The sequence below is a fragment of the Cupressus sempervirens genome, chromosome 6 (genome assembly GCF_028749045.1).
Source record: "Cupressus sempervirens isolate cs-2001-9-10 chromosome 6, ASM2874904v1, whole genome shotgun sequence".
NCBI lineage: Eukaryota > Viridiplantae > Streptophyta > Pinopsida > Cupressales > Cupressaceae > Cupressus > Cupressus sempervirens.
In genome coordinates, this window is record NC_143123.1 from 274,245,323 (window position 1) to 274,272,395 (window position 27,073).

The 27,073-nt window shown below is 35.0% G+C and overlaps 1 protein-coding gene across 1 annotated transcript in view; it reads left to right on the forward strand.

Moving 5' to 3' along the window:
- Positions 1-260: 260 nt before the first annotated feature.
- LOC149552293 (Ribosomal protein S5 family protein) overlaps positions 261-27,073 on the forward strand; it is a 93,841-nt gene continuing 67,028 nt past the window's right edge. Inside the window, exon 1 of the mRNA XM_089787812.1 lies at positions 261-847. Within this exon, the coding sequence (XP_089643938.1) occupies positions 313-847 (535 nt within the window). The 5' untranslated portion in view covers positions 261-312. The remainder of the gene's footprint in view (positions 848-27,073) is intronic.

The following is a 27,073-nucleotide window of genomic DNA, read 5'->3' on the forward strand; positions in this document are numbered from 1 at the left end:
TATTATTATTTTATTGTAGAATAGAAGACAACAATAATTGTACATATTTGTACCTAAATATAATATATTAGGAGTTTTAGGCCTTGTTTGTGGTGCTATTTCTAAACATCAAAATAAATTTACACCTCACATATTATTATTATTATTTTTGTTTGTTTCAGCCAATTTTTTGTAAAAATAATAATATGCAAAATTCCCCGTTACAGGAATATGAATATGGGTTTATGCTATTTAGCATTTACAAAACTAGAAATGCCGTTGTAACGTGCGTTGGAGTAGGGTGAAGGCCTTGGAGAAGGCGGAAACAGAGCAATGGTCGGAGGAGGATGGGCTGGAATGTTTCTCCGTGCTTATAGGTGTACACGCAGCTTCAAGAACAGCTACTCTCACTCTCTTTCGCGTCTCACACTGGATCATGCTGCCCACCAGTCTGCGAAACCTTTCTCCTCTTTCATTTCCAAATCGCCACTTTCCATGAATGCGAGTATACGCTTTCGCTCCATCCCTTTCTCCACATTCGAACCGGACGACATGGATGGCTTGTTAGCCGAGCTCGAGAAGGAACTAGAGCGCACAAGGAAGGAGAGGGAGGAGAGGGGAGAACCACCAGAGGAAGATGAAAATTATATGGGGTTGGAATTGGGGAGCACTGAAGGAGAGCCCTCTGCAGAGGCAGGGCAAGATGAGGACGACGATTCTGAGGACGATTCTGATGACGATTTCGACGATTTCGATGATGATGAGGAGAGTGAGTTGCAGGCCGAGGAGGAGGAAGAGAGGCAAGAGAAAAGGTTTGAGGAATGCATGGAAAAACATGAAAATCTCTTGCGCAGTCTCGGTAATGCAGGTATTCTGTTCCTTTTTATTCACTATAATACTGCTATTATTATGAAGTACAACAGCCTCACCTTGATGATGGATCATGCAGTGCGATCCCAAATGTTAGTAGAAAAAGGCACTACTCCAATTTTTTTCATAATCTTTATGAACTCAATAGTATGGAATGTGAAAAGCTAGTGCTGCTAACTGTGTTCGAGTCGTATATGAAGATATAATAATGCATATGCAGTCGCAGCATCCATAAGTAATACAAATAAGTTAACAGAGAGGTTTCAGCTGAGGACTAGCGCATCAAATTACTTCAATTGCGGGCATTTCCCTTGACTTTTTTTTGAACAACAATTGTCTATACGAATTTGTTTTTTCTGTCCGATAAGTCACAACAGCTTGCTTTATATACATAAAATATTTTTTCTGCAGCTCTGATTGAATTTGTGTTCCAAAATGAACATATGATTTATACTATATGGTCAAACTGTGATTTACGAGGCATTTTTACTCAACGCGTTTGCTTGCACGTTTATGGCACCGATTTTTACCTTCCTAGAACTCTTCTTGATAACATTTTTTTGTATTTTGGTGTTAGGATAATCTGAATGAACCATCTCACCATCTTCAGGAAAATAAAAATGAGCGAGGTAGCTCATTCAAAACGTTGGACAAAACCATTTACAAATTTATCCTAAAGAGTTTATGGGGAAACCCCCCTCAAACAAATAAAATGCACAGAAAAAGGTTTTGTTTATTTATAAAATAATGTTTCGTGAGGAGTTTTTAGCTAAGACATTGTTTGATCCTAGCTCAATAGATTATGTTGGTGGATTAGTAATATTTTGGTAATTCCTCTCATGTGCTGTTTATCATATGTTGAGTTATAATTGATTCTTGCTGAAGGAAACACGCAGAAGAATTATGTAATTTCTGTCACCGAGGGATCCCTTTTATGGACTTTTCTCGTATCTGGTTATTCCCTATAAAGAGTCATAGGATCGGGGCTCCTTATTGTAGTATATTGTGTCCAGAAAGATGTTGATTTTTCAATCGATTCTTCATGTGAGCTTGTCAATCAGACACCAACGCTTGCTTCATCCCAAAGACGATGATGCAGATACAAATAATTCTACCAGGAGAAGTCTGAACAATGGAGAGACTGGGGATATTGATTACAATAGGAAGGCGTTAATTAGTCTAGGCTGCATCACTTAGGATAGTTTTATTATTTGGCTAGGCAGGAACAGTTATATTTATTATCATATATAGTTTCTGCACAAGATAGAACTCCTTTGGTGTGAGAATTGGAAGTAGAGAAGCCAAAACTTCATACCTTCACTTCTGAATATGCATAATATACGTGAGCACAAATACCCAGTGACTGCCTTCAAGTTGACTTGCCTTATATGTAGGTGTCTTGCCTTCCCAAGATAGTGAAGTAATGTTCAAATTGCAAAAATTATTCAAAGGAAGAATTGTTAAAAATCAATGCACAAACACAGATAAAACAAAAAACATAAAGGTCAAGGAGTTAGTATTAGAAAACATGTACATCCTTTGAACCTTGGTAATTTTTAAGGTTCTGGTCTAGCCAGCACACCTGTTTGGCATGTGAGACTCCCTTGTTCGGTCCTCACTTTGTATATGGTATCCGACCTTTCATTTTGACCACATTGCACAGCCTGGTGGCCAATCAAGCCTTACCAATCTGCCCACACCCTTGAAATTCCAGAAACATGACTGAATGATCATTCTACTTTAATGTTATTGGAAGTCTGATAATGATGAGAACTGATGGGAGGTCCATCAACAACCAAAGCTACCAAAGCTACCAAAGCCATAGTTTTATACTTGAATACTAACAGTCAAAAAATAACCTAAGGATTGTTTTGCACTTATATTAGAATATCCTTGCTGTCAATAAAAGGCAGATCCAATGCAACTAGAATATACATTTTGTTTCGATGGAACAAGGTTGAAATTTAATGTAAAAGAACAGGGAAAAGTTGTTTTAAAGTACAGACTGCCCACTAGAGCTAGTTCCAATAAAACCAAGTATATGCGCTTTAGCACACAGAGTAAATTATAAGGAAAGAGAAATAATAGTTGGAAAGTGAAAATAATAAAACACATAACTAATCATTAAAGTAAAGACTGTCCACTAGAGCTAGTTCCAATAAAACCAAGTATAGGCACTTTAGCACACAGAGTAAATTATAAGTAAAGAGAAATACTAGTTGGAAAGTGAAAATAATAAACCACAAAACTAATCATTAAACAAAATGACAAGAATGATTATGCAACCGCTGCCTGTTATCTTTCCATTCATTTTCTGACTAACACTGTAGGCCTATGGAAAGCAAGTTGATCATAGCCATCACCTCAAATGTCACATTTATGTGCAAACAAAAAAGAAAACATGACACATATATATGATTGTCAGCAATAAACATGTCCATTAAAATATGCAACTCATTTTAATTCAACAATTTACTTAAATGTTTTAGACTGGCTAGACCAACCACCTAGCTGAAGCCACAAGGGCCCATCAAGGTTTCAGACTGGCTCACTGAAATATCCCTAACCGGATATGTACTAAATTTCTCTTTCAACAACATATTTAGAACTAAAACTTTGCAGATGTATTCCAGCACAATCGAATCCAGTAGAAAACCCCAATAGATATTTGACTAACTTCTTGAATATAACATTCAAACTCAGATATAGGCAAATGGAATGCAATTCTATAATAAAACCAGAAGATTCTCCACAAGAATATAACTAGTTATTTCACAATAACATTCAAGATATCGAGCTTATAACCATGAGTTACAAACCAGTAAGATAAAACTAGCAAACTCTTATATAACTCCTTAAAATTCATTATTGTATTATACAACAGCAATACAATAACCAGCACTATGAATCCAATCCTTAATACAGATTAACAATTAGATTGGAATACTAGAATAAGAACCTGTAAGCGTATGCAGAACCCCTGAACTGATGTGTCCCAAGACAATGGGTTTGCATCCACTGTCTGCTAGCACGAGGGGCTACGTCCTCAAACTAGCTGAAAGCTGAAGCTTTCTGTAAACTCTCACAAGAGAGAAAATTGAACTGAATCATAAATCAAGCATATCTAGCAATGAGCCTCTTTCCTTTTTTAATACACAAACTAAGACTCTTCGACTCCCCTCTAGCTTTCGTCCTATTCCCTTGTGACTCTTCAACTTCCCTTTCGCATTTTGTCTTATTCCTTCTTGACCCTTTGCCCTCTTTATAACATTAAATTGATCTTTTAATAATTTGAGTCTATGTCTCACAGTCAATTTTAACATTATATAAAATAAGACTTCAATATTTCTAATGTCCCAAAAAGGGGACATTACAAATCTCCCCTCCTTAAAATTGCTTGTCCTCAAGCAATCAATACCAGGATCCCATGCAAGTCTGCAGGTGGCCTTGTAGCCCAAACTGAAAACAATTCCGGTCACACTGCGAAGCAAGATGTCACTGTGCAATCTATTTCTCAACCGGATCCCTCGATCCCATATATTTCTCTGAAAAAACTCTGCACCTATAAATTGAACAATTCTGATCATCACTATATCCAACCTCAAATTGAATGGAATTATAGTAAGGTCCTCAACAAGCCATAAATACATATGATCAACACTTGGATCCCAAACCCTATTGTCATACTCAGCCGATATGATAAGATAGAAATCTATTAGTGAACTATGCATAACCCAGTAGATGATGACAACCCGACTTAAATAGATGATGTAATAAACAAGCCACTCAAAAATCGAATGTAACACCTTGGGCACAACAAATACCAAACTTGTTAGAGTAAGTTATTTATTACTCTAGTTGCTTTAGCTCTCTTAGGTGCATATAATTAATATTTTATATTAATTATAATGCGCAAACCTAGTTTTCTTTCTTTTAGGGTTTCGTTCACCTTAAAAGGTTGAACTTTTGTATTTTGTTTTCATAACTTAGAATACATTTTTGCTCTCACATTCTAGAGAACTTCTAAGCTCTGCTTTTCCCGTTTTTTTGGCTTCTCTTCATTGTAGGATATTTGCATGCAGGTGTTCTTGAGGATCTGTGAAGTTGGTTTTCTCAACTTCTACAAAACTATCATCTTCAATTTGGAGAATCTCCGAGTACTTAGGTACTATGAATAAGAATGAAACTGAAAGAGCATTCCCTATGATCAGCACATAACTCTCCCCCATACTACACCGAAAACTACCCAAAGAATGATGTATGCAATCCAACCAACTCCTGTATGGTGTGAAATCGAGAATCCTACTAGGACTGATCTGATGACGAACAACCATAGTCAATTCACCACTTCCATCCCGTGAGCCATATTCATTGCTAGGAATCGTACCGGGATTCCACATCTTGAAATCAGAACCATCTTCTTCATGATAAACAAAAGGAGAGTCCTCGTTTACCTCAAACAGGGGATTATCGGAGGTCCAATCAGCATCAACTTCAAACACGGGGTTGTCGATAAGCTGAATGAGATCTGAAGCTTCGGTACTTGGTCTTTTAGGACAATTGTCCAAGTCATAAGTTTTTTGAATGCTATCAAGCTTAACAATGAATTCTTTGAAAAACTCTTGCCTCACCTTACCCTCATGTTCCCGAGAGTGTTTCGTGACCCTGATCTGATTTTTTGCTTCCTGAAGAGAAAATCGAGTTTTATCCAATGCGTCCTGGGTAGACTTAAGCTCCCTATTGAGCTCCATAATCCCGTTCTTTTCCTTTTTTAGTTGATCAACATGTACTCCAACAACTTCAAGAATGTTATCCCTGTCGAAAAGCAAATATAAATAATCCGATTTTATAGTTTCAAGAGCTGTTTGATCAATTGCAAATCATAAACAAGCCAAATTGCTTCCGCTGCCTCTTGAACCCTTTTGTAGAGATCTTCCACCATCTTGTGAGTGCTGTCATAATGTACCAATGGTGCCACAACCATTTCTTCGTTAACCTTCAGCTGGTTTCTAAATGCATGCATTTCATTATCATGTTGATATAACTCATTGTCTTGTAGTGTCATCTTGGATCGTTCCTCTGAATTTCTGTCGTGGGCGTAGGTAATATATGGTTCATCACACAAAATCTCCAATTTGTTATTACCTCGTGTGCAACCGTCCTCATCCGCCTGTTTGTCAACACTAACCTCCAATTCACCAACATAGAAACTTGTACCCTAGGTAACATCTTCTACGTGATCGTTGGAAAGCTGTAAATCAATGGTAGTTGACTACTTTTCTTCTTTAAAAACCTCACTTTGATGACCTTGATCTGCTGGACATTCATCATACATAGTTTTGCACTGGTCTTTTGCAAGGAGATCCTGTGCTAATTCAAATTACTTCCTTTTTGTCGTGTCAGTCCTATTTTGGTGCTCTAAATGAAAATCCAAGTAATCATTGAATGATAACTCATTCTGAATTTTGGTAGGAATTTCTTCATACTCTCCATAAGTCAAGGATTTCTGCTCTCATGTCGGCTTTAGACTTCTGTGCTAACTGTTCTTGTAGTTTCATAGTATCTTTTAAGATTTTACCCCAAAATCCTTTATTTGCCAAATTATCAAAATGGATGCCCTTTGGAACTGAAGGAAACTGGTGTACAGAGATTTTTAACAATGCTGTTGTAGCACTTTGGAAAATGTTATAACAAGGAATGTCCTGAGAGTTTTGGGTTGAGATTGCTTGCTGCCTTGAGGTATTGTTAATTGACTTTTCAAACCATGAACTCTGCGGCACGCTAGATGTGACTGTAATTCTGAATTTATCTGTGTAATGTTATTGCCAGCAATGTTATCATTATTTGCCTTCCGCTTATCTTGAGATGAATGCAATCGGTTCCCATTCTTAAACACACTTCCAATCCTCGAGTGAGGGCACGATACTTAGCAACATTGTTTGTGACAATACCAACACCTTCCTTTATCTAACTGTAAGCTTTGAATAGAAATATTTGGTCACTGTCTCTATACGTTATCTAAGATCTGATGCATCGTGTTCTTAATCAGATGTACGCTTGTTGGAATTAGATGTTTCTATATGTCGAGACCACCCAAAGACACTTGCCACTATTCAAAAGTATGATATACCTTTTTTAAAATGTGGTCACTGCTTTGAATACGGTGTTACTGCCTTTGCTGAAAGTTACCACTATTACATACTTTTGATATCAGGGATTCATGACCCACTGACGCCAAACCTTCAAGGTCACTCCATTTTCTTTTTCTATAGAGTTGACATCTGCTCCAGCTTGTATGAGATTTAATATGGCCCCTTTGTATCCTTAGATGCAGCCAAAGCAAAGCTTAGTTATATAAGAAGCATGAAGGGTAAATGTCTTGATTAATAATTACCATTTCCCATAGCCCCTCAATGCATCTATAACTGCCTCTTTTGAATGGATATCACAGATTGCCACTCATTCAGAAGTAATATAGGGTAAGATGGATAATTGAAGTCCAAGAAGAAATGATGATTAAATGTCCGATTAATAATTCTTGTCTATTCACTACCCCTTGATGCATCAATTACTGTCTCCTTCAAATGTTGTCACTCGTTGAGATGTGATATTGAAGTCATCTTCAGCTGGATCAAAGACACAACTACCAACTTATTGAACTAATAGAACCCCCACAGCCACATCCCCTGATCACATTAGAGGCGTCAAGCCTTCCACATGTTATTCCACATAAGTTGAGAGAACACGATCCAAACAGCAGCAGTGAGTGCACCTTGTAAAGTAGTCCATTAATATGATTCGTAGTAACATAGATAGTTGTTTTATCGTTCAATATACTGAGGAATCCAAGTCATGAACAGTGAAGAGCCCTGTCTGATAAGACACAATCAGCTATTTATCCGTCCTAGGCATATTGAGTGGGATAAATCGATACATTGACCTTCACATATACTACTTTGGATCCATCAGGCTCAGGGCTGTTAGGTGAGGTGTTTAACTATTCTTAACTCTTCTCCTTGTTTCTTGACACCTGTAAGCCCAAACACCTCAGACTATCGAAGTCCCATGCAACAGAATAATGTCTAGACAAGGAACCGACAACAGTTACACATGAACATTCATCGACAAGTGTCATGAACCACATACCACTGCAAGCAAGAGATTATTATCTAATTTAATCTCGGTTTATAGGCAATTGGCAAACATGAGTTAAAATTCACTTTACCATTTACTAATCCTCTAGCGGTTACTGAAACGTTAAGACCCCTCCGCAGATGGCGTTATACTAACTTGAATATGATGCTCTCCACATGATATGTATTGGAGTCGATTCAAATCTTCAGAACTCTTGAATATGTGTATACTTTACTGAATGAGGTTTAGCGGCTCCTTCCAATTTCTTGAGATTAGCAGTATCCACAAAACCAAAGATTCCTGATCGTCTCCACTCTACGTTACTTTATTTTCCTTTGGCGGATGCAAACTAAATTCCCACTTCATAGCATCCTTATCGTGTCTTACAGTCTTGCCGTGAGCGACTTGGAATGGTTATGCACAAACTATCTACCTCTAATCTTTCGACAAGAACAACTTAGAATCGTTGTATGTGTCTTGTGAAATTTCGAACTCTCTAGCTTCCATTCTCTATGAATTTTCTTTTTGGTATAAATTTCTTTTTGACGGAAATATATATATTTCCCTGAGTGACTCGACTCTTCTTATCACCGCTAGTGGGACCTTGACGTGGTGTAAGAAGAAATAACACTTCCGCATCCAATACTTCTAACCTTCACAGGAGTCGTAAAGCTTTTCTTCAATACTCCCTAAATTGATATCAATCTTGAATCCGTCTACACTTCATTGTAATTTCTTATTTCCCAAATATCTTTGCGACGGCCAGAAATCCATTTCTTTCAATTTTCACGAATGACTTTTATTAATCAACAGGTATAGTCTCCAGCTCCAAAATTTACCCTCTTGCTTAGTTTTCGTGATTCTCTGAGAAAGCTTGATTAAACACCCAACGCCTCTCCCAAGCTGTGTCATTCAAGTTCTAACCAAATACACGAAACTCTGCTCTTTGTTGAGTTGCTCAAGGGAAACAAACTTCACAATTTCCTTCTATTTGACTATCTTACAAGATATGCGTGGTAGAAGATTTTCTGAATTCTTTGTTCCAACTTCTGTCATCTATTCCTATGTCATGCGTGACTTGTATCTGCCCAACACAGTTACAATAGACCTACCACATTGGTCTCCCACAATCAGCTGGAAGTCACATGGCTCTCAACCCGACCCTTCTTCAGCTGGTATTGATCTCACCTTTCCTCTGATACGGCTATGGTGTATTATAGTTTGCCCATACTGGTATCTGCAGATGCTACAGCTACCCAACTAAATGCAAAATGACTTTCACCAGTGTTAATACCCTATATTAGGCCATACTTGTCTTGGCCACTGAACCTTCAATCACTCTTCTTCTTGAGGTGGAACTCTAATCTTCTGTAAATTGATGTATCAATCTGAAACTCAGTGCTGAAAGTGCAAATGCGAGTACTAAGTTTTATAAACTCAGTAACCTCACAGGATGGTAGGATGCACGGCTCTGATACCACTGAAATATCCCTAACTGGATATTTACTAAATTTCTCTTTCAACAATATATTCAGAACTAAAACTTTGCAAATGTATTCCAAGTTCCAACACAATCAAATCCAGTAGAAAACCCCATTAAATATTTGACTAACTACTTTTTGAATATAACATTCAAACTTAGATATAGGCAAATGGAATACAATACTATAATAAAACCAGAAGATCCTCCACAAGAATATAACCAGTTATTTCACAATAACATTCAAGATGTCGAGCATATAACCATGAGTTACAAACTAGTAAGATAAAATTAGCAAACTCTTATAACTCCTTAAAATTCATTATTGCATTATACAACAGTAATACAATAACCAACACTACGAATTCAATCCTTAATACAAATTAATAGTCAGATTGGAATACTAGAATAAGAACTTGTAAGTGCATGCGAAACACCTGAACTGATGTCTCCCAAGACAATGGGTTTGCATCCATTGTCTGCGAGTACAAGGGGCTACGTCCTCAAATTAGTTGAAAGTTGAAGCTTTTTGAAAACACTCACAATAGAGAAAACTAAACTGAATCATAAATCAAGCATATCCAGCAGTGAGCCTCTTTCCTTTTTTAATACACAAACTAAGACTCTTCAACTCCCCTTTGGCTTTCGTCCTATTCCCTTGTGACTCTTCAACTTCCCTTTGGCATTTCATCTTATTCCTTCTTGATCCTTTGCCTTCTTTATAACATTAAATTGACCTTTTAATAATTTGAGTCTACGTCTCATAGTCAATTTTAACATTTTATAAAATAAGACTTCAATATTTCTAGTGTCCCAAAAAAGGGACATTACACTCACCTTCTCAAATGCTAAAATGTTTTGATTGAAGATGATTCGGACAATGTAATTCAATGTTCGAAAGGGGATGTTAAACAGTCTTTTGCCATAAACATTTGGATTAATAAGTAAAGGGATATCATATGGTCCTTTGATAATTTTTATATCTCCCATGCCTACCAGGAAGCTAACAAAGTGGCAGATTCTTTTGGTAACAAAGGGTTCAGTGCTAAAGACGGGTATAACTGCAAGGGTGATGATTTGGGCAATGACATCAGTGCCTTGCTGTTGTATGATCATATTCATGGTAAAGGAAGAGATATGCCTTTCAGATAATGATTGCAATCACAGTTCAAAACCTTTTTGTAGTTATTACCAAAAATGTGTACACTGCGGAGGGATTTTATGCTGATTGTTGGCTTTATTTCTCCCATGCTTTCTGGGTAGTTTGGAGGGTTCTTTGGTTAAGTGTTTCATTCAGACCTTTTCTGCCCAAAAATGCTGAAGCTAAATTTGGAAGATGGGGGGAGAAAGATGGAGGGTAGAACCCATGTAGTGTGAGGCGCTGAAGACAATGCTACCATATGGAGGGTGCTGGAGAAGGAGGGTGACCCCTTTCATCAAGAAGCTCCATGGCTGGGATCCCAAAATCACTCATATATTTGCCAGAGGGTAGAAGGGAAAATTCCCCTTTTTGGAAGGAGTGTGACTATAGATGAAAATCTGGTCTTTTAGGTTACAGGTTTTCCCATATATGGTCTTAAATTCTTCAGAGATAGAAGTTACTGTTAAATGGCAGTCAAAAATTTCCCAAAAATGGAGGAGGAAAGGAAAAATATGGTTAGGGTTTCCAAGAGCAACTATGAGACATCCAAGATCATGACAGTCTGAAGGAAGGTGTTGAAGGTTATAATGGAATATATTACACTGAATGAGCGGATTACATGGCTTTTGGGCACCATTTTGCCCTCCTTAATCATTTCAGACACAAGGTGAGTATAATTATACCTTTCTATTTGCTTTCAACTTTGAATAATAGCATTAGGGATCATAGGATGTGCCCTAATAAGAACCCTGTTCTTTTTGAGGGGCTTCTTGTGTTAATTTATGAGCATGTGAGAGGCTTGTCCCGTCCTTTCAATTCATCCCCTATTTTGATTATAGATGAAGATGAATTGGGAACTAATGACTCAGAAAAGGAGGAATAGAATACTGGAATGGAGGATGAGGATTCTGAGTCTAGTTCAAAACAGACTAAAAAGAACATTAGAGCTAAAATTAAACCCTTGAGTAACAATGAAGGGATTATCAAGGGCAAAGAGAAATCTGTCCCCCCTTCCTCTGGACCTGGAAAGAAGAATGATAGAGGGAAGGGCAAAGAAAAATCGGTCTCCCCTGTTCCCAGACATGGAAAGAAAAGGGGTCAAGTTAAGAATATAGTTGGTACCCTGCGACAGATAGGGGGAAATCTTTGGCAATGGATTGTCCTCCCTATGGTATGGTAAAAATGCTACCTTGGTCTCCCTTGCATCAAAGGACTCTTATGCCTCTTATTCTGCCATCGAGAGGTAATGTAGGCCCAAGTTCCTTTTAGAAATCAGCACTAATTCTCACTATTTAAACCAACTAGGAATTCCTTGATGATATTCTATCTATTGCTAGAAATGGAGATATTGATTATTTTTAGACTGATAAAGTGGGTTTCCCATGAAATCAAATGGATTCATATTAAACAGAGGGCTATAAGTAGCAATCAATATCTTTTAGAGGCTGGTGATACTGACAAGGGCGCAAAACAAGATAATAGAGAGAAAGAGCTGTGGATTGAAGATGAGAAGAATTTGGTGGTTGACTATCCACACAAAATAGTGAATGTCATTGAAAAGCTGAAAAAGGACCGAGGGAAAGATTAAAGGTTTTGAGGAAAAAGTGACTGTCCGTGCAAAATAGTGGATGCCATTGGAAAGCTGAAAAGGACTGAGGGAAAGATTAAAGGTATTGAGGAAAAATTGAACATGCTAAATGGCTTACTGCTGTCCATTACGAATCTAAGCTGCAAAGTCATCAAGACTGCAGTTGATAGTCTGAATACAATTGAGGGAATTTGGAGAACATGGACCAGGAAAAGCTGGCAGTGGACTAGGAGATGGACAAACAGGAAGGTCAAGATGAGGCGTTTGGTCCCAGCAAAAGAACAAGATGGAATTTAAAAAGAAAAGCTGAAAAACTTCCACAAGACATTTAGGAGCTGAAGAAAGTTGCACTGAACATGAACTAACTTGAGGCGGAAGTGGCAGATGCTTTGAAGCATCTTTTTTAGATTTTCCTGCTCTGTCCTAGTTCTTTTTTCTGTCTTTTTGCTACTGGTTTCTATGTCTTATTCTGTGGGCAACTTTTTGGTTGTGGTCTGTACTGCTTAATGCCCTGGCTTTTGGACTTATCTGCTATGGCATCTTGTTAAAGGGTTCTGGGTCACTTCAAAACTTTTTTTACCATGATGAAAAACAATTCACTTATAATAAAGAAGCATTTGCCGATTTTGCTCCTTCATTTATTCTGGATATCACAACAGATGATAAAGTAATGATCAACCCTTTCCTTTTACATCAAATTTGTGGAGAGGTATTAGATTCTAATGGAGGCAAAATATACACAGGCAAAGAAAGAGACATTATTTGCATATTTTATATTGGCCAAGAAAATAAGGTTATCCCTAATTCACTACAAAATGCTAACTAAAAGGAAAGTTGCTGGCATGTGGCTTATTATGTATGCAAGCTGCCAGTTTTATTTGTTTCCTCTAACCAATATCCACCCAAAAAGAAAGTGCATTTATATGAATATCTAATGCCCAGACTGGGGCTTATTAGAAGTCTTTGTGCTAAAAAATATGCATTGAAAATGAGACTAAAAATCAGCAATACGGCTGAAAATGGTGCAACATGCATTAATACAAAATCTTCTCTTCAACTGCAACATGTTTTAATTTTTAAAGTCGAAATCTCAAATAAGAGAATTAACAAGATTATGAACAGCAGAGGAGTCTGGATTGGAAAAGATGAGTTATTAGACCTTGTTACAAATTCTTATGCTGGAATCACCTATAAGTCAATAAACCTATTTGTTTTACTGCTGGTGCAACCACTTTCTGCAGTTCATTATACAAAACAAATTTGTTTTCATAAGTGGACTCAGATCCTGTAATGACCCCTAATAGTGTCTTACGTAAATTTTTCTCAAAATTACCAATTAGGGTTTGGATTACATTTGTTTCATTTTTAGAGAATTTCAACTCACTATCATCATCATATTTAGAAACAATAATTGACTTATGACACATACTTAAGCATTAATTCTCTAATCCTCTCACTAATTACTAACCCTAAGGCAGATGGTAGAATTACTGCTGCTCGAGTACAAAAACAATCAACTTGAGGCTCCCTTATGGTTCTCACCCGTATTGGTACTCTTTTGCCCCAAAGTGATCGAATTACTCCTTCCCCTATGCACTCCCTATCTGCTTGGTTGCACTAATGAGTGATTAAAGAACTAACTTAATATATATTATTATCTTTATGTTGAAAATATATGTTAAATGTAATGCTTCTGAATAAGCATCCAAGTCCTTAATAAATTTTAATTAACATGTTCAAGTCTTGATTCCTTACTTCTCTCCTAAACCTAACCCTAGGAAGAGTGTGGATTTACTTGTCGTAGGGTGCTTGACACTGATACATTCTCTAGATTTACTCCACCTTTCTCTACACAACACCATCCATCAACTTCAGGATATAGCAAGAGATTAATGAATAGACTATACAAGATCAATACTTCTTGTATAATGAAAATATAACTATAGAAGACCAATACCTCTTGTATAATGAAAATATAAATATATTCATATATTGTATAACAAATATATGGTTATGATTCCATCATTGTTAACATGTTTATATTTATATAATTCCTTATTGTTATTGAATGTATGCATACTTCTTAGCATATATGTAAGTCTGGTCCTCTTTCAAAAAAATTACAACACTTAATAATCACAGTCTCTTTGAAAAGTCACAACCGATCACAACCCTTCATAATTATAGCCCTTTCAAAAAAGTCACAGCACTTCATAATCACAGTCTCTTTAAAAGTCACAACCCTTCATAATCACAATCAATTAAAAAATTTGCACCCCTCTATAATCATAATCTATTTGAAAAGTCAATGCTCTTCATAATTACAATCCATTTGGAAAGTTACAACCCTTCATAATTACAATCCTTTCAAAAAGTCACAATCTTCATAATCATAATGCATGTGAAAAGTCACAACCCTTCATAATTACAATCCTTTCAAAAAGTCACAACTCTTCATAATCGTAATCCATTAGAAAAGTCATAACCTTTCATAATTACAATCCATTTGAAAAGTCCCAACTCTTAATAGTTACAAACCTTTCAAAGAGTCACATCCTTTCATCATTATTGCCTTTTGAAAAAAAAGCCACTACCTTATTTTCTTCACATTCCTTTCGTCTTCTATTAAACCTTCTTTAACTTCTCCTTTTTACTCTCCTTCTTCCTTTATTTTTCAAATGAAACTCTCCTCCCTCTTATATCTTGTTTTGAAAGAGTTACATCTCTTTATTATGTGCCTTTGGACCTTTCATTAATTTAGTTAATTTATATTATTTTATAGTATATTTTTTATTTATTTGTTTGTTTTATATTTATTATCATTTCTAATTAAGTCCTGTTTAGAAAGGTAGCATACTTCTACTATATTGTCTCTTGTAATTTTATTTATTTATTTATTCATTCATTGTAATTTTATTATTATTTATCTTATTCAATTGATAATAGATTATATCATATTGATATCTCTTTTAATTATTATTTATATAATAAAAGAATTATTTTATTATTATTTCTTATTTTTATAGTTTAGTACTAATTGTAATATATGATTTTAGTATCATTATTTATTTAATAATATTGTATTATTTTTTTTTTGAAAAACTCTATCTTAAAATGTTTAGTTTCCCAGTACTCCCCCTTTCCCTTCGAACTAGGTGAATTTCAAACCTTTCCTTGATCCCGGACTCTGTTCTCTTTTGGGTTCCATTTGGGGTTGAACCTAGGTCGAACTAGAGCAAAGCTAGGCACACTAAGTGTGAACTAGGTACAGTTCCACAATTCCACTAAGAAACACTCTATAATTTAGTGTAGAAAACAATTATTACAGAATTTGAATAAAGATCTTTAACATTAAAAACAAATTTGCCGAAGTTCAGATATTTATTACATAAAATTTAACTAGCCCCCGAGACTTTTTCCAGTTAAACTTTTATATCCAATTGCTGATAATGATCCTTGTTTGATTGATTGGAAGCTCTATATATTGATAGATCACATTTTAAACATTAAACAACATCTTTAATAGGTGAAGGGAGTTGCAAGCTACTTATATAACATTTTTCGAGTAGGATGTTAATTACAAACTACCAAGCTCTTTGTACAATGAAAAAGTAATAAGCGTTTGACAACTTGGAAAGCAAGAATGTTATTAGTGCAGCTGATTCCATTGACATTGGCACTGTTTGTGAATCAACTAATGCCTTTGATGAAGAAGAAGAAGACGAAGAAGATGATGATTTAGATAATACATTAGATGATTCAACTTATTATAAAGTTCTAATTGTTGAAAGTGAAAACAATGATACTTGAACTCTACATTATTTTAATTGGCATTGATAATAAATAGATATGATGCTATGATTACAATTTTATAGTGTTTTTGTTGGCTTTTAGATATTGTGTGGTATTCTAATCTTAATTCATTCTTTTAGACACACACACACACACACATTTTACATATTTTTGTACTAATGAACCCAAATCCTGTTTCAAAATTTTGCAATACAATTCTTTATTGATCCACATTGAATCATAAGTGTTCGTAAAATATGCTAAGAAATCATTATTCTCAAAGAAGACTGAAATTTAACTTTGATACACTTTGTAATGATCATTTTTCTTGGAGTAAAAGACAAAATAGAGAAGGATACGCGATGCAGGTCAAAACCATGTCTAGGTTGATACAAACTCCTTGGATATGAAATTGAGCATGTTATAACATTTCTTGGAAATAAACACTAAAATCTGTAAAATAGCAAACAACTTAGATGGGTAACCTCCAATAATCAAATAATCATGTATCAATTCAATATTTTTTGTGATGATAGTTCGGGAGAACATCTCCAGGAAATATAGTTTTTGTTAATCTTGAGTTTTCATATCTTGCGCCTTTATAAAATGTAGTTGTGCTCCTATATATAATAAGGAATTTCTTTAGCAATTTAGCCATCCTATGGGAGCTAATGATTTTAGTTGGTGGGGATTTTATTCCCAAAAGTTTACACCTTTTTCCCATGGGTACTAAAAGCCATGGATAAGTTTTGAAAATTAAAAAACATTGTTCCTAACTATTTAAACTCTGAGTCATTCTATGCCCAAAACTACATCTTTTCCCTAATAGCGATAACAAACATTTCTAAATCTAGTTGATAATTTTCAATTGAGAATTTATTATGCTAGTATTTACCGCCATACAGGAGTTGTTCCCGATCAATTATCATGACTTGAAAGGTTGCTAGCTTGTCTTCTATCAAAAAAAGTTATGTATACTATTAGTAAAGGAAAAAATCCCAATTTTCTTTCTAAGATTACTAATCACCTTGAGTGTTTGTGGTGCGTTGTTCCATTTAATGTTATAGGGAAATCGTAGTGCTTCCTTTTTCGTTGGAATCCTCATTCTTAAGTTATACATTTGGTTAGTAGGTAGTTTTAACCAAAGTTCGTAGACTCAGACTTGGCTCGGAAACAAGGAGGCTGACTTGACTTGAGACCTAGGCCTCGGCAATTTTTTTTTGACAAAGTGAAAAATACCCAAGAAGGTCTTAAAATATGTTTCATGCACCCTTTATTGAATAAAGCTTAAAGACACAATAACATCATTAAATAGAAGCTAATTTGATCATATACATAAATATACATTAATCAAATAAGTACAGACACAAATTGTAGTTGATGGAAATAAAAAACTTGTGTATACATATAAATAGCGTCAAATGTATTTAAAACTCGTGGAATATGAAATGAATGACATCAAATGTTCCAAACATACATGAAAACAAAAACAAGTCTATCGCTCAGCCTTAGCCTCAGAGGAGCCTGCATCCCTCCTACAATGGTGTCTAAGGTAGGTCTTGGATGATTGAACAACCATAGTTTGTGCCTATGAGATGCCATTATGACCAACATCAACCATCCCAATCATGCTTTGTCCTTCTCTGCCATGGGTAGAATCATAGCCTCATGATTTTCCTAGTTAATTCACTTAAGGTCCTCATCTGCAAAGACATGATTGGTAGGCTCTGTAACCCACTTGGGTTTTGGATTATCCTTCTCTAGCATAATTGGGCTGGTGTCACGGTCCATAATTCATCTCGTTCTTAGCCGATGGTTGTAATGAACAAACACTAGATCATTCAACCTCTCCATGGACAATCTATTGCGCCTTTTCGAGTGAATGTGCTCAAACATGCTCATGTTGTGTTCACAACCTGAATTGCTGCATGGCTGGCTTAATATTCAAATGGTATTTTTCTAAAGGTTTGGGGTTTTTGGCCCAGACATTTGCCACCATCTATTTGAAATAAGGAAAAGAAAAAAAATTCAGTCTCATTTCCAAAATCAAACTATGCACTTACATATTTTTTATTTGGCTGCAATTTTATGCGAGCAACTTTGCACATTTGACTACCAAACATCTTCATCTCGCGCATTATCAAATGCCTCTATCTCGTGCAGTGTACTTCTAATATTAGTATCACTAGCAGTCATCCGCTCTATCACTAAATAGAGAGCCCAATAAGAATCTCATTTGCCTTGAAATTAAGGCAAAAATGGTATGCCAAATTGAGGTAATCAACAACTACATGGATGGGCTTGTAAAATTGGAGGTTCCATCTTATATAAATTACTACCCAAATGGGGCTATACTTACTCTCACGTCCTCCATATATAGAGCTAATGGCTTCCTTGGCCCTATTCATTCCCTCATATACGTAGCTCCAGTGAACTTCTCCCCATTTTTAACTCGTAGGTAAACTACTAGGGGCTCAATGATTTGCAAATATTGTGAAATAGTAACATTAAGTGGGAATGAAAATAAGAAAAAGTGCAAAGTTGCAAACAAAATAAAAGTATGCATATAAATTAACAGTAATACTAAATCACAATATACAATCTATTGAAAATTTACTTGCATGATCTCTTACAAGGGGTTCAAAACCTGGCTCATAAAAAATGGAATCTCCTACATCCATCCTTGTAGTACTCATAGCATAGGTCGAAGAAGTCCATTCCTCACTAACAAACATGCACCTCAAAGATGTTGTTGACTGCATCAAAGATTTTAATGTGAAAAAAATTGTGGTGAATCTTGTGATAGTAGGACGAGCCAACTCCTTCTACCCCGTATAATTTTCTCATTATGCGGGACCAATGCTTAATTGTAGATGAACTTGCTAATATCTTTGGCCTTATCAACACATGATTTGAACTATTCAAGCTTGCTAATATCCTCCAATATAAGGTCAAGGAAATGGGCCACATGTGAAGACCAATACTTTTTTGGGTGTCCATCATAAGTCTACCCGCAACAATAGAATATGTTGTGTTGTCCATCACCACCTAAGCCATATTTTCTTCCCCCACCTCATGTATGACTTCTTTAATACTCTCACATAACTATGTGGCATTTTTTACATCTGAGGAAGCATCAATGGATTTAAGAAACACAGTGGACCTGAAAATAAAGCAAACTAATGACGAATCAATAAAATAACATAATTCAAATTATTCAATGCATTCAAGGAAGTAGAATGATGAATCATCTCTATAGGAAACAAGACAATTTAGGAGTGTCTTATTCTTCCTATCGGTCTAACCATTGGTCATGATGGTGCAATCCTTGTTGCTCCATAACACTAGATTGTCCTCTAATTCAACTTTTATATTTTTAACAGTTTTAACAAAAGGCACTACTTCACTCAGCAATAATAGGGGCTTTAAACCCTGCCCTACAAATTCTTACATCATATATCATGCCTTGCTAATAAGGAGAAGTGCCACAAATAGATTAAATAAGTATGTGTGATAAAATTATAATTCATGAGACAAAGCAAGCTCAAACTATGAAGTTAATAAAACAATCAAATAGAAAGGAACAAATGGAATGTTGCAAAAGTACCAAAAGTACCTGGTTGAAACAAATGGAATGTTACAAAAGTGCCAAAATTTGCGAATTGCTTTTTTTGTAGCACCCTGGACTTCTTTGTTTCAAAGCATGCTCTCAAGTGAGAGATGTGAACTAATAGTAGTGCGTGGCACAAAACAATTATCCAGCCTAGATTTCCAAACTCTAGGACCAAAGCTAACAGTGCCGCTATGAGGAGCAGAAGTAGAAGCTTTAGCACTAGCAGAAGAACCAGGAAGGAATAGAGGAGTGGAGGAACCCTTTCCAACACAACCTACAGATGGGGCTGAATGAGAACCAGTACTAGTTGACTCCTCCATTTGCCTCTTCTTTGTTTCTTTAATTCCTCAAATGTTTCTAGTTGCACATAACATTCACAAACAACCTTGAGAGGTGCTTCTTTGCATGACTCAATTTCATGGCAACATATCCTATGTAGTATTTAAATGTATTAATGCCACCATTATTGATTTCTTTATGTTAAGTAACATGGATTGAATTCTGCAAATGTAATTTTCATTGCCATTGTTATTGATCGTTTTCAAATGTAGATTTGGATCTCGTATAAATATGAGGAGGAGGAGACATGTCTCTATAGCTAATCATCATTTGTTAGTATATTTTAATATAACTAACCATATATATATATATATATATATATATATATATATATATATATATATATATATATATATAAATTATTATATATATAATATAATGTGTAATATATATATTATATATATAATAATATGTAATATATATAAAGAATATTTATCTAATGATGATTTACCATTTAATGAACTTATGAATATCAATCTGTCTGAACTACAATTTAACACTACCTCTTAGTTAGGAAGGATTGATATAGAACATACTATGTTCTTGAGTATAAGGAGATATCATCTCACTATAATATCCCTAAAATGGCATATCAATATGAATTCATCAACACACATATGTAAATTAACATATTTAACATTTGGAATTTTCTTCAACTCACTATGAGGTTAAATTTATTAACCCCCCCTTTTATAAAAGGAATTGAAGCAACTATAAAACCACTACCTTAATTGTGGTTTATGATAGTTTTAAATTATGGTGTCCGGCAAGATCCGGCCCAAAGAACCATAATTCATTTTCATGGTGTTTGACAAAATCCGGCCCGAAGAACAAGGATAACCCTAACTTCAAACATTTCTGTTTGAAGACAGATCAACTATAATAAAGTCGTCACTTTCAATAGGATTAGAACACAAGAAAGGTCGTCACCTTTCACAAGAAAAGTCGTCACTTTTCACAACACAAGCTTGCAAGCACAATTTTATATTCATGAATATATTAGTTAATAAATGTATTTACAAAAATGTCATACCAAGTTTACCTCTGAAGTACACAATTTTCAACTTCGCAAGAGGCTTGGTAAAAATGTCAGCATTTTGCTCATTTTTACTGATATAACTTAATTTGATAACGTCTCTGCCAACCATATCTCTTATATAGTGATAAAGAGTCTTGATATGCTTCACGTGCTCCAACATACTCAGCTTCAATAGAACTCAAGTCAACAATTGGTGGTTTTCTACTAAACCAAGATATCATAGCTTGACCCAAGACTAAAACAATAATAAACAGGAATGCATTACTTAGAACTTCTTCTCATAGAGAGGATATCATCCATGAAGGATTGCATCTCAGAATTTCTCCCTCCGAGTATCGATCCTGGGAGGTCAAGTCCTCTAGTTACTTCCACGAGAATTTCTTCCCCCAAGGATGCTTGTCAAACTCACTTTGAATCTGATGTCAATTTTATGATTTCCTAGTGATAAGACATCACTTTCTCATGATATACGTAAGAGCAAGCCCATCAACATCATGTAGTCACCCACATGTATTTCTAGAGTCCCTCTAAGTGACTCTCTGTGAGTATCAATCTTCTAAGCTCCTGCGTTGCCTTCAAAGAAGTGCCATACTCCCTCTTAATGTAGAAGAATCTCATAATCTTAATCATCAAAGATGTTTTCTTCAAGTGCCTCACTTTATCCATCTTAATCATTAGGGTCTTTGGAACTACTATCATTAGATTTAGTTTGCACAATATTTGGTAGCAGATGTAAAGTACCAACCTTCTTTTCCTGTATGAATATCCTCAAACATAAAGGAAAAGATCAAAGCAAATAACCCTTATAGTATGTATAGAATTACAAATAAATGAATAGATAAATGTAAAAGATACAATTACTTATCTGTCCATGAGGGTCATGGAATGTCTCCTTTTCTAAGGATGGTTTAGTAGGAATGAAACATTTCCTATTATGCCCCCCATAATGTAAAATTCCCACTCTTATATCATTGAACACTTTTACATCACATCAAATTTGATGACTTCTTTCTAAGTTCCAACTTGCTCTTTTCATCCATTGAAGCTCCAAACATCCATTAAGCTTAATGGTAGAAGCTAACACAAGCTCGTCCACAATATGCCAATATCTTGATTGAGTATGATTGTGCCACTTGAATGACTCTACAACTCATACGTCAAGTTTCATTTATCAAAGAGAGACTCGTAGATAGTTTAATTTAAAGTCACAACTTTCTTATGATGTACACAAGGGGTAGGCTCATTCACATAGTTGCTTGAATTTCAGTCCTCTTGACTGTTACAATTTATCGATCACTGAAGATTCCATCACAACATTTGTTTACTCCCCCTGAATCAATATGGTCAATATCACTGACAGTTGATGAAACCATATCCTCTATCTGCTCCCTCTGACAAATGTGTCAGACTCCTTCTGAACATAAACCTTCTAAGCTTCTAAAATAAACTTCCCTTTAAGAAAATGTTAGACTTTTTCTAAATCTGATATTAATCCTCCTTTTCCTACAAGAACACTCTCGGAGGAAAAGATCAAGGCAAATGCTCGTATAGAAAAAACAAGTAAGCGATATATTACAAAGATTAGATAAACAAAATACTCAAGGATCATAAATAAGATCATTTCAATATATATTTTAAACATGTTATTTGATTATCAAATAACAAACAATGAGTATGAATTTTTACTCAAATAATGAATAAGGAAGTATTTCAAACATAGTTATTTACATAACCGAATAATATATTAGTCACCATAAGGATAATAGAATTTACATAATATTTTCTCTATCCTCAATATAATATAATTAAGAATGTTAACATTCATTAGAATGTTAGCAATAACATAAATAATTTTAACATAGCTCTTTAGTTTATATTTCCAATAAAAGGAAAGAAAACATAATACTCAATCTTTACCTTTCATTCTCCCATAATGAATTTCTTTATATTTAACAAAATATCCACCATAATATGTTAATAGTGCAAGAAATTAAAAAATATATATAATTACCTTGGACTATCTAACATATCATAATTATGTTCAAGTTAAATAAGAAAAATATTTATGAACATACCTTTTGAATTTAAATTAAGGATGCATTGAATATGTTGTTACCCGCATTGATGTTCATAAGCATGTACTTCGTGCGACATCTTTACTTTTCAATGGTTCTGCCCATCCTTACATATCGCCTTTACCTTTCTTTATTTCACATTATAGCCTAGTTCATAGTGGGTCACCGGGTAATTTGACTCTGTACAGTTGGAGTAAGGCTATGTCAATGTCGTATGACACTCTTACTTGCCGTACAGTCAGGAACTCCTAATGACCTTATGATTCTCTGCATGATCCTCCAATCCTCAAATAAACTAATTTAAAATGATACTGTCATAACCTTAAATAACACCCTTTTGTGTTTGTAAGCAAAGCACGATCCTTTTTATGATCACAACCTTCGCTTCTTTAAACATAATGTATAGTGAGGGACGTTTGTCATATTTCATTTATAGTATAATGTATTCTTTAGAGTAGTTTCTTGGAGTAGTCATATCTCACGGCTCCTTTTCTATATCAAGTTGCACCTTTTCAACCTTAAACATTAGTCAATCTCCTTAATCATATCATAACTGATCTCTGAGGGTGCTCGGGAGAGATGAGTTTTAAGCTCAAATCTAGGGTGTTCTCTGACTTGTCCTTTGTATTTCATAATCTGTGTGAGAGTTGATAGTTCTCGATCTTTCTCGCTGAGGTTTGTATGTGATCAACAATCTTGGACCAAGCTTGCAGATGAGACTAATTTGGTGAGTAGATTTCATGTGAACTGCTTTGGGAATGGTGAGAGCTTTGGCTTGTGCATCAAAATGGCATTCTCAAAATGGGCGGATGTAGAATGTCAATTCGTATCTAAAAATGGTGTCAATGAGACATTGGAAATCGCAGAAGCTCTCATTGTTGTGAATGTCCCTATAGAGGAACCTCGTCGGGGTGCCTAAATTAGATTGGCAACTTAATGATGAGTGAAGCCGCATAGATTTTCCATCTTAGGTCCATGATCTGATTATATTGATGTGCGGTGATTTCAATCTGCTCTCCTATGTCAGAGCAACTTGGTATGAAAGGGAGGCTTGCGCTGGCAGGGGTCAATGCATGCTTTACCAAACCTCTTGTCATTTGAAGGATGCAACAATTTGTGTGACACTCGACATGATGATCAAGGTGTTATCTAAGTATGCGGATTGCACTTGTTGGATCATGATCAGAAGATGGGCTTCAAAAACAATTAGTGAGCCTGTCTAATTCTGTGTCTATACTCTAATCTATGTATTGCTCGACTCAATGTGCTAATGCAGTGGATGCCAAATCACTAGGATGGGAAACGCTCTGTTCTTCGATCACCTTGATTAGATTCTGCATTATATGTATTGCTAAGTGCCTTATTATACAAAGAATGATCCCTTTCTTATACTCTTCTTTTGATTTACATCTGCAACCTTGCTCTGATACCATGTTAAGTAACATGGATCAAATTCTGCAAATGTAATTTTCATTGCCATTGTTAGTGATCGTTTTCAAATGCAGATTTGGATCTCATATAAATATGGGGAGGAGGAGACATGTCTCATGAAGAGACATGTCTCTATAGCTAATCATCATTTTTTAGTATATTTTAATATAACTAAACATATGTATAATATATATATAAATTATTATATATATAATATAATGTGTAATATATATAAAGAATATTTATCTAATGATGATTTACCATTTAATGAACTTATGAATATCAATCTGACTGAACTACAATTTAACACTCTACACTATTTACATTTCACTTACCCTCTTGTTCTACTAGGAAATTTCCCAGTGTATTGCCAAGCTACATTTTTTTACCTATTTTGTTAGGCTTAGGTTTAGGTGGAGGATTAGGAGTAGGCATTGAGAAAAGATATGGTTTTCAAAGCATCGGAGATGCTACAATTAGACAATTTTGGGAAAAAATTGTGATTTGTGCTTTGTGTTTTATAAACTAATACAAAAAGTAAGGTTTGTCCAAAAAATGTGGGGTTTTAAAAACTTTTGAATTCTTCAATCTTGATTATTTTCCTCTCAAGTTCTAATTCAAACTTCAAAGTTAAAGAAATTAACAAAACCTTCATTTTTTAGAAATATTGTAAATACATATTTGTAACAATTTCTAAAAGAAAAGTAGGGTTTTCTATTGTTCTTTTATTGAAGTTTGAAATTGGATTTGAAAGGAAAACATTCAACTTCAAGAGTTGGAAAGTTTTAAGAAAAACAACGAAGATTATTTATCAAAAATACAAAAAAACAAACCCAAAATATCCACTAAATTTCACACTTACCTCTTGAGACAAATTTGTAATGAGATTAGAACTTTTTGCAATTGTTGGCATGGACTCTTTGATGCTCCAAATGCAAGTATTACATTGTTCCAATATGATTTGTTGAAGACCTTTAGCTCTACCTCCTTGCTGGTTGCACTTCTACGGACTTTTATTTTTCTTCTTTCTCACTCTTCTCTTTTCTTCTTAACACAATGCAATGAAATGCTTTTTAGGGTTACAATGAAGAAATAGAACAAAAAATACTTAAAACATTAAATATTTTTTTGCATAAAATTATCTATGTCGGGCAAGTTATGCATTGATTTGTGTCTCACCATGACTCAAGGAGTCCTAGCGAAGACTTGTTTGAGTTTGAGTCCGAGTCCCTGGGACTCGCCCACAATCACTTGACTCGTGACTCTTTGAGTTTGGGCAAGTCTAGGAACTCTGCTTTTTCTTAAACCGATAAAAGGCTAGATCTAGAATTTATTAAAACATAAGAAGTTTAGGATAAAGATAAAAGTATAATAAATAGTAAAAGTCTATGGAGAAATCCATCCATGATTTTTGAGAAAAACCACTGTATTGTGGAAGCTTATGCAGATATCTCAGTATCAAAGTCAGGACAAAAGAACTAAGAACATCCAAGCATATAAGAAAAAACTAGTCTCCCTTGCTTTTGCTCATGCTTTGCATCTTCTTCTCCTTGCCATGTCCCATTCTGATTTTTATTGTTGTCTCCTATCCTCCCCTGAGTCATTTCCTTCCATGCCCTTTCCTACATCCTTTTGTAGCATCTATATTTAGGTTTACCGTTCTCTCCAGATGGGCAGTCAACAATTTTTTTTTGGCTTGAATTATTGCATGTTCTTGTGGAGACCACATGACTACGTGCTCAACTCACCAATCTGGATCCCATGGTTCTATGCTGTGTGATGGGGGATAATGGCTATCAATTTTTTTGATAGCCTGGCTTCCATGTTCCTCATTCTCTGCATTCCTTCATTTTCTGTAACACATAACACAGTTATGAAAGATAAATAAGTCCCTAACCCTAGGTGGGTCCTGTATTGTGTCTAAACTTATCATACAACTTCATCAAGAAATCAACTCCATAATGTATATCCAGCCTCACGTAACAAAAATTTCTCTGATCCTCAATTTCCAAGATGGGATATCTCATTGGAGGATGACAATAAATTGTTGAGTAACATGGATTGTTTTCTGTAAATGTACTAATATTCACATTGTAATTGATATGTTCCAAATGCAAATTTGGATCTCATATAAATATGAGAGGAAAGAGACATGTCTCTATGGTGTAATCATCACCTAATAATATTAATATTAACATAAATAATAATATGTATAACAATATATACATATTAACATGGATAAGTATATAAAGGAAATGTTGATTTACCAATAACGATAATATATATTAGATCAAATCAATCCGACCGAAGCTATAACTTTAACACTCCCTCTTAGCTAGGGAGGATTTGTAGAACACATTATGCTCTCAAGTATATGAAGAGATATCATCTCAGTATGATATTTAATTCACTATGAGGCTAAATTTCTCACCTTTCATAACACACAATTGAAACAATTTTCATAATTTTAATATAAGCTTGAACACTACCTTAAGTGTGGTCTATAATAGTAACTATGTCATGGTGTCCAACAAGATCCAACCCAAAGAGCCATAACAAGTTGGTTATCATGGTGTTCGGCAAAATCCGTCC